Below are 9,448 nucleotides of genomic sequence, written 5' to 3'. Positions count from 1 at the left end.
ATTCTCCCTTGCCGAGACGTATTTACTTTTATTGTTGATCCCTTGCCGGGATAGTGTAATTTATTGTTGATCCCTTGCCGGGACTCCTAGTATGGTTGTTGCCAAAGGTATATGAATATATGGATCGGGTTGCACGCCGCAACAATATTATAAATATGGATCGGGTTGCACGCCGCAACAATATTATAAATATAGATCGGGTTGTACGCCGCAACAATACTAAATATGGATCGAGTTGCATGCCGCAACAATATTATATTGGATCGGGTTGCACGCCGCAACAGTGTTAAATTATAAGGGATCGAGTTGCGCGCCGCAACAGTATTATTATTGTTATGTTGTAGATTCTGAGTGTTCTCTCATATTTCTTTTAAGTTCCTGCTGGATTTGACATTCTTCCCCGTAGCATGTATCCTCTCCCATTTAAATTGTTTATTCCTGTTTATTTTTCGCCGTATATTATATAATTGCACAGGTTTATCTGGGGTCTAGTCCTAGCCTCGTCACTACCTCGCCGGGGTTAGGCCAGGCACTTACCAGCACATGGGGTCGGTTGTGCTGATGCTACACTCTGCACTATGTGCAGATACCGGAGCAGCATTTGGACAGTAGCACTTGGGGAGCCAGCCTTCAGTCCATCCAGAGATCCCGAGGTAGTCCTGCAGGCGTCCGCAGGCCCGGCGTTCTCTTCTATCTCATTATGTACTCTGTTTTCATTAGATTTCGTGGCAGATTGTATTTCCTTCAGACCTTTGTTGTAGACCTTTGTTGTAGTCATCTTAGTTCGCCCGTGAATATTGTGACACCAAATTCCGGGTAGAGGAGTATATTAGCATTGTAGTACTGGCTTGGTTATTTTTAGTTGCTTTAGTCTTCCGTTTATTTCTGTTTATCGTAAATTTTAATATGTTGATTACCTGTTAACTCAAGTTGTCAAAAAGGATTAAAATGAAAAAGTTAAGCATTTCTATATTTCGTGGCTTGCCTAGCTTCTACGAGTAGGCGCCATCACAACTCCCAAGGGTGGGACGGGTCGTGACAGTTCATCTTGACCCAAGCATACATTGAATGGGCATTGGCACAATCCTTTTATATTCGACCTGGTTTCTTGTTTTGATCCACCCAGATATAGCCTAACCCCACCAGTTCTGAAATCCCTAGCTGTGTCACGCAATTAAGCTGATCCAAGCATATCATCACATTTTTCTCATCATTAAAGTTCCACAAGATGCATTTCAGACATCAAAGCCATTGTGGGCAATTGAATAAGGTATTCCCCTAACATATGATCAATGGCCAAGAAGCAGCAAAATTTCCAGCAAAACCGAGGATGTATACTTAGATGAACAATTGTTTCCACTTAGATGTGAAAGGAAACATTACAGTGTATTCCAATTTGAAACTAAATAAAATTATCCCTTTGAATAATTTCAAATTTAAATGATCAGCCATACCCATCAGCATCTAATATCTGTCCTGCCACACCCATCAGCATCCAATATCTGTCCGTCACACCCATCAGCATCCAATATCTGTCCAGCCATACTCATCAGCATCCAATATTCTGCCATACCCAAAGACAATGAGTTATTCACCAAATAAACTGAAGAAACAAGCACATGAAGCACTTTCAACAACCACAAACATGCACCTCCCTTCATCCTATTCCAGAAAGGATTTAAAATAAATAAATAAAAGAAGAAAAAAATTATCTTGGAATAACTGTAACACGAGAGAGAGAGAGAGAGAGAGATTTTCGTTTGAACACCAACACTTTCAGTGGCAAAACATTAACTGGAAACACAATTCACATGGTATACAGTAGGAAACTTCACTCAAAAGTAACCCTGACAGCAGAACAATTTGAAGTTTGCACATTTTGCTTGCTTTATTAAACCTTTATGCTCACCGTCGATTCTAACTCAAATGTGCAAACAAATCTAAATGGAGTAGGACGAAAATTCATAACCAAATATCTGCTGATACAGAAGGAACACTGTCATTCAACCTCTGTACCCCTTTTTTATTCCTTGAACATAATAGCTCTCTCCCTCTCTCCACACACACACACACCCTTTAGATGCTCAATCCTTTAGTTTTTCCTTTTCAGTCTAAGAGGAAGGTGAAGTACTCAAAGAGGATAGAGGTAGGTCAGCAGCAATATAAACTTGCAATAAAACAACAGGTAGCTCATAATTTAAAAAGAAAATAAGTAAAACACAGTCCAAAATTATTATGAACACTTACTATCTTCTAGAGCCTGATGAAATCCCAACATTCCTGAAAACAAAAAATTAAATAAACAAACTTGGGATGAGATACTGTTAATGGTGGCACTGGAAGCAAAACGATAGCTCTTCAAAGTTTTAAACTTTATGATAATAAATACCTGCCCTGTTTACTGACTAAATTTACACCAGGCCTCCCATGAGATGAAACCTTGTTTTGTGAGCTACCCATGTCATTTTTGTCAGCATTAGTTCCATTCCCGCTGGTCAATCGTACAGATGAGGCAGCTCTCGATTCAGATGCGTTTAGCTCCATCTGGTCTCTAGGCTTTGTCAAAATTTTAACATTTGAGATGCCTCCAGTAGAGTTGAAAGAGGCACCATTAGAAATCTGACTTTGAAGGTTGTCATTAGGATTTGCTGGTCTGATGACAGCATAGTCTTTGAAAATCGCCTTCTCAGATGCTTGTTCAACTGATGGTATCCTCTTCAAACGGTGATTTTGTGGCATAGGGGTGACAGCAATAGGAGGCAAAAGAGAGGAGTATGACGATGGTGCTGCAGCTGCAGCAGCCACTTTAGCAGCAGCCGCTGTGGCTGCTATAATTTCTTGAGCACCTTCTCGAAGTTGAATGAAGTCTCCATCAATTACAAATAACTAAAAGTAGAAAGATCAAATTAGTTGCTGATAAAGAACAAGCTCATTAGAGATTCACTACACAGAACAGTGTTATACATACTTCAGGATGGTTTGCAACAAATTCATCAAGTTTCCCATACTTCTTTTTGTAGTCATGCCAGTGCAATGGGGCAAGCATTTTACCAAGTCTATTAGGAAGCTGCACATCAGACAATGCATTAGGAACTGGAATCATAAATAGACACAAAAAGAATCACCAGAAACTATAAGGAATTAGGAAGTGACAGAAGTCAAAAAAAGCTATCACACTATTTAAGTGTAACTAACCGTAGAACTAATCCTGATTCTACCGCCAGAACCAGGTGGAATAGTGCGGACTATGCAAGCCAGCAATGCTTTTTCATCCAGGAGATTAACCTCTCCTGGTCTAACAACAGCGTATGCATTCTTCTGTCCCCCAGCAACATATGTTTCAGTTAATACAGCGCCTGACATGGTATCCGTCACTGATTCAGTTGAATTATTTGCAGTATATGGAATTTCGGCTGATGATTTATCGATGTTTGGACTAAATTCCCCCATTCTTAAACCTTGAGACTCTAACATGTAATTAGCTGAAGAGTTGACATTCTTCACCTGCAGCATTGACAGAGAACGCAAAATGGATGATTCTGCTTATTCACAACATTTATACTCCCACCCTTCCCCCAAACCTAAACAACAGAAACACAAGTAGCCACCAAAAGGTAATTGGGATGCTGCTCCTTTAGAGAATGTTAGAAGTACCTCTGTCTCATTGTCATGTTCATGAGAATCCAATGTTAAAGCACCATTGAATTGTGAAGAAATCTGATGTAGAGTCTGCTGAGTCTGGATGCTGGAGAGGTAATTCTTATCCACAGACTGAAGTTCCTACAAAATTATTGTAGGTCAAGAAACTATGCATATAAAACAGGAGAAAATTTCAGGTAACTGCAGGCAATAGACCTGTTCCTCTTCACTCGAAGCTGGAACCACTGGATCCTGAGTTTCACTTCCTTGGTTCATATTGCCATCTCCGTAATCAGAACGAAGAGTTTGCCCATTGACAGTTGCTTCGTGATCATACTGAGAATCTGATCCTGGCAAGGTTGATTGAGGTTGCAACGAGTACTGATTGTGACTAGAGATCTGTGAACCCTCTGGTACAGCCTTGAAGACCAGAGAAACAGCAATTTATCTTCCTAACTTAAGCAAAAGTAACAGTGAGAACTAGAGCAAAATTCTCTAATTACCTGTTGGTTTGGCCAATGCTGAAGAGATGACACTGCCGGAACTGAGTGAAAATGCCCAACATGAGATTGAGGAACATGTGATGGTAAAGGAGGAATCCCCTGTTGATGCATTACGTATGGATGCAGAGCGGTAATCTGTCCTGGTGGGAGGTAGGTTGTCATCCCAAGCAAGGACGTAGGAGCAACTGCCATACCATGGACTTGATCCGACTGGTGGAACCCCAGAAAAGAGATCATTAGTTGTTGTGAGCACAGAAGCAAGGAGAATCAAAACAGACTCAGAACAATGTATCTTTTTCTCTTTTTTCTTTTCTTTAAGAGGGCGTACCAATGGGTTTAGGTTATTCTTGTCATTTAGTGTCTTACTATCCATAGACAGCAGTAGCTCCAGATAAAATGCAAACACGGCTATATAGTTTTGTTTAAACACAATCTCTTGGCAAGATTATAGGGAAAAAGGTCTATCAAAATCGCATAAAACAATGATAATGAAGCCAGCCTCTTTTCTGAAGCTAAAGAAGTAAGCCTTGATGCCAAGATTACACCTCTCATGAGTATCTGTTGACCAATTTAGAAGCTAGGGTACCTACATGCTAAGCATAATTCATGGTTCAACTATCAAAAAGCAATCAAACAAACTTACTAATGAAACTACAAGTTTGAACTTTGAAGGGCAATGAGGACTTTGAAATTCAGCTCATAAGGTTAAATTTTCTAGTTCTTTGGCAGTCTTGGGTGGAATGTTATATAGATCCCAGTTAAAAGAATTCATACAGAAGATATAAATCCAATGTGCTCATCTATCAAAAAATGATGGAATTAAGTGCCATAGACCAAAAGCGGCTATAGCTCATGATAACTACAGCATAATATTTGACCATACTCGGTATTAATTCAAATACAATACCGAAGATGCAATAAGCGCCCATTTTCCACTTTCAGACCATTATCTCCAACTAACTTCTTCAGAAATAGAAACCACCTCGAGTCTTGTCAAGTCATGAATGACAAAGAAAAGATATACATGAGGCACTTGCACGGTACTTCTACAGCAAATAGTTAAACCGTTATCATAAATTCTATTTACAGTGCCTATAACATTGATACAACCGACGCAGTCCTAGAACATGCAGCTTTGGTCAAAAGAAAAATGTGAATAGAACAGTGATTTGAACCTGAGTTGACACATTCCCAGTTGAAGTAAAAGATGGTCCATTTTCAACATTTCCATTTTGCAGGCCTATCGTATTTTCACCAGGTGTACTGCTTCCACTAGCATTAAGTTGGCTACCGTTGCTCTGCCCAAGATGACTAGCATCTTTAGAATTCAGTTTGGAGACTTGTGAACCATCAGAGTAAGTTCCACCTCTTGCCTCAGCCAATTCAAGTTGGAGCTGCTGCATGTGCATATGCATGCGCTCCATCTCACCAAACTATCAGAAAAAGAAATCTTGTCAATACAAGTAAACTGCAACAAAAATTATGCACTTAAATCACTCCAATGAAAAGCATAATCAGTCACATAGGACCATATAATCAAGGGTATTCCTAGTAAGAGCAAGTGAATCAACTGAAGTTGATGAATCATTAATGAAGCACCTGTCTTTGACAGCCAAGCCAAAGCTGGTTATATTGCTCTGTGCGCTCCCGTAATTCAGCTTGCTGCAAGGCATCGACTTCTTGAACACGAGTAATCCAAGCCTGGGCCTCCCTTATTTGTTCATCTTTGAAAAGGATTGTTTCCTGAGCTATCCTATTCTGAAAAATTAACAGTGATAACCATTAGTCAGAAAATGAAACACCACCAAGAAAGCATGCCACTTAAAGAGGCCAAGAATGACAGCATAACCATGGTCTTCTTACACTACAAAAGGCGTAGCCTCCACCCCCAATGAAATACTAAAAAATTAAAAAAAGAATATCACTGTGCCAGTACTTATTGGGTACATTTCACAAATTAGACACAAAGATATTTGCAAAACGTTAACAAAAATCTACTCATAGACTACACTGGCAGGTGGACTGGACATTCAAGTAATATAGAGGTGAAGAAAGGTTCCCAATTCCCCCAAGCCTAGCACAAATTACAGAAGCTGCAATTTTGTACTTATGTCACTTGAGAATAATTATAAAGATGAAATTGGTTGATACTTCATATTTAAAATATATATATATATATATATATATATATATATATATATATATATATATATATATATATATATATATATATATATATACATGAAGAGCACATGTGCTACAAGAGAGCACACTTAAGGAAAACCAATAAAATGAGATTTAAAGAGTGGACTGAACTTTATGCTTATTGTTGATTATTTTAAATTAACAAGAGTTTCAAGATGCCCGTTTTCCCAAGAAAATCATTCTATCAAGTAGGATTGTCTTTCTTTAACTTTTCTAACATCAAACATCGATTTAGGAGCGGTTCTTAATTAAAATTTCTCAAGATGCATTAAGTACGCCTCATGAATTGGTAGAACGCCCTAGAGCTCATGATCAATATCTGGTAGTATTAACTACCTTGAATTCCTCATTTTGAATGTCCCTTTCGGGTAGAATCTTAGCTAGTTCAGCTAAAAGAACATTAATGTCTATGGAACTGTATCTCTCACCACCCAAACTTCCTGAAGTCCTCAGGTAGTTTAGTTGAAGTTAAGTCATATTTTACAATTTCTTGTGTGAACTTCAACTTAATATTACTTCTCTTGTCCGAACCACGTTTGATCACACTCAATCACAATTAAGCCATCATTAATGTCTATGGAACTGTATTTCTCACCACCCAAACTTTCCTGAAGTCCTCAGGTAGTTTAGTTGAAGTTAAGTCATATTTTACAATTTATTGTGTGAACTTCAACTTAATATTACTTTTCTTGTCCGAACCACGTTTGATCACACTCAATCACAATTAAGCCATCTACAACTACACCAGACTTGAAATGCACTCAATGAGGCACAAAGATGAAACTATATTAGTAACATCAAAAGATAAACATAAGCCTCAAGTTACAACTTTAAAAAGTGAAGAATAAGAAAGAAAAGAAGAAAATAATCTTCTTCATCCATCAATCTAATAGAAATAATTGTACCTGTTCCTGCAATTCCATGAACTGGCGCTCCTTCTCTTGAAAATGCTCTTGGAGTTCATGAATTTGTTTAATATGCTGAGCCCTTTCGGCTTCAGTGCTATCCCTCTCTCTCCTAAAAATTGATAAGTCTTGCTTAGATTTTAAGATTGGAAGTATAGTTTCATGCCAATTTTCAGAGGAGATGTAAAATTCGTTTCTAAACTTCAGTTACAGAACAAGAAAACACCACAGAAGACAATTTAACCACTAAAAATGTAAGACAACCACAATCCAACTAATATAGAAGGTGATCCACGTTTGCACAAAAACATTTATAGGAGAAAGTGGTTTAGTCAATCAACAAAGAAGATATTATTAACGACAAATGACAGTGGGACTTGAGACAAAAGCAAAAAGCAACCTGTAAGTTTGTAGTTCTTTACTTTGTTCTCTAAGGAGATCCTCTTTTGCCCATGCCTGCTCCAGTCAATGAAAAGGATTAGACTTAATAGAATATACACTTACTCTCATAAAGAAACAAGAATAAGATACATAAGTAAGAGTTAGAAGAATCAAGCAACCGCTTCATTGTCCAGTCTGATTGCATGCAGTTCCCTTTCTTTCTCTTCCATCCTCCTCTCCAACTCATAAATCTTCTGGTCCCTTTCATGTATTTGCTCCTTAAGAAGCAATAAACCAACGACTTAATCAGTAAATCAAATTAATGCCCTAAGCAGTAGTCAAAACATTTGTAAAAAAGACTCCAGTACCTGAAACTTAGCATTGGTATTGGCGTGCTCTTTCATCTGAGCATCAAAACTATTCCGTATTTCCATAATCTCTGATCTTGCAATGAGCTGAGCCCGTAGTTCAATCTCAAGTTGCTGCAACTCTTCTTTTTCTTTTACCACAGTATGTAGTCTCTGAAGAATATCATTGCCCGAACTTCCATCAATAGTAATTGAACAGAAGTCCACGTCAATCGGCTCTCTCCCTTGCTGCACCTTTGACAAAAAATCAAATCACCTTCATTTACACGTTACAAACCCTAAAGTACTAATGCAATACTTCTTCTCGTTTTTATTTAAGTTTATCGGTAATGTCTTATGTTTATTTAAAACTGTTACCTCATATATCAGTCTCTCATCAGATTGACCTAATCTAGAATGGCCCGTTTCCTACATTTGATACATTAACAAATGGTGTAAAATGAGAATGAAAATGGAAACGTAACGCCTAGATCAGAAACAGAAGGCAATGTGAGAAGAAGGATTTTGCATCAGCGAAAAGTACCTCGCTACTGGAATTTCGAAGCGATTGCTCGGAGACAGCACGCCACTCTTTGCGAGAAGCCTGAGCCGACGAGGAGGAGACAGGAAGAGAAACGCCGCGTGCGGCGGCGACACCAGCCGCTGCCGAGGCCTCCATTCACGAATCGGTGCTCCAAACTCCTCCCGCTCTACTGAAAACCCTAAAGCGAAAAAAAGATGAAATCGAGCGATGAAGAAAGGGAAAATAGATGACGAAAATGGAGGTGGAAAAGAAACCCTAGAGTAAGAAAGAGTAAAATGAAGGTCAAAAAAACGTTTGAATCAGTGAATGGATTGGATGATAGGAATGGGGAATGGAGGGAGTGACTGAGCAAAATGAGAATAAAATGTTGTACCTCGAGCAGCGATTCGTTCTGTAGTGAGAGGGGGTTTTTGGGAAGGAAAAGGGTTTTGAAGAGGATTGAAAAGTAAAAGAACAAATCGTTGACGACTGAACTACTTGTGCCAGTGAGGGGGAGACACATTATTTTGTCCTTTACCTGGGCAATCAGGCTTTCTGATATATCAGTGTAAATTTTGGTGTAAACAACCATAGGCATTTGACAATATTTGACTTGAGTTTTAAGAAGAAAGAAAAAATTTACGTTCAAGTTGAAAAGAATTTGGAACACTAAGTTATATTTGGGCATAAAGTTCAATAGAAAAAAAAGTTTTTGAAAGTTGGAGATTGTTCAACAATTGTGTACAGTGAATAGTAGTGTTTCTTCTATTTCATTATACGTGGCACTCTCTTTTTTTTTGTTATAAGCTATGATTTATTTTAAATTACAAATTTAAATTTTTTTTATTTTTTTAACTAAAATGTCTAATCAAATACTTTCACATAAATTGGGACGATAAGAGTAGTCACGTCAAACACAAAAAGCAAGTTTTGTCCTAAAATATT

At 38.2% G+C, this 9,448-nt stretch overlaps 1 protein-coding gene across 7 annotated transcripts; it reads right to left on the bottom strand.

Moving 5' to 3' along the window:
- Nucleotides 1-1,312: 1,312 nt before the first annotated feature.
- On the bottom strand, nucleotides 1,313-9,006 carry LOC109220715. Of its 7 annotated transcripts, XM_019385176.1 has the most exons (17): nucleotides 8,898-9,006; nucleotides 8,525-8,702; nucleotides 8,359-8,409; nucleotides 8,002-8,235; nucleotides 7,813-7,911; nucleotides 7,653-7,708; nucleotides 7,253-7,364; nucleotides 5,742-5,900; nucleotides 5,318-5,575; nucleotides 4,143-4,352; nucleotides 3,856-4,059; nucleotides 3,655-3,780; nucleotides 3,196-3,504; nucleotides 2,969-3,067; nucleotides 2,390-2,886; nucleotides 2,248-2,280; nucleotides 1,313-1,564 (listed from the first exon to the last, which is right to left on the bottom strand). In XM_019385176.1, coding segments are annotated over exons 2-17 (2,583 nt in total). In that variant the 5' UTR covers nucleotides 8,660-8,702; nucleotides 8,898-9,006; the 3' UTR covers nucleotides 1,313-1,563. The 7 variants fall into 7 exon arrangements, with proteins under 7 accessions (XP_019240721.1, XP_019240727.1, XP_019240722.1 ...); XM_019385182.1 differs by lacking the exon at nucleotides 8,359-8,409 and having other exon boundaries at nucleotides 8,002-8,229; XM_019385177.1 differs by having other exon boundaries at nucleotides 8,002-8,229; nucleotides 8,525-8,986.
- Nucleotides 9,007-9,448: the final 442 nt, after the last annotated feature.

The sequence above is a fragment of the Nicotiana attenuata genome, unplaced genomic scaffold (assembly GCF_001879085.1).
Source record: "Nicotiana attenuata strain UT unplaced genomic scaffold, NIATTr2, whole genome shotgun sequence".
Lineage (NCBI taxonomy): Eukaryota > Viridiplantae > Streptophyta > Magnoliopsida > Solanales > Solanaceae > Nicotiana > Nicotiana attenuata.
This window is presented reverse-complemented; position numbering and strand designations above follow the sequence as displayed.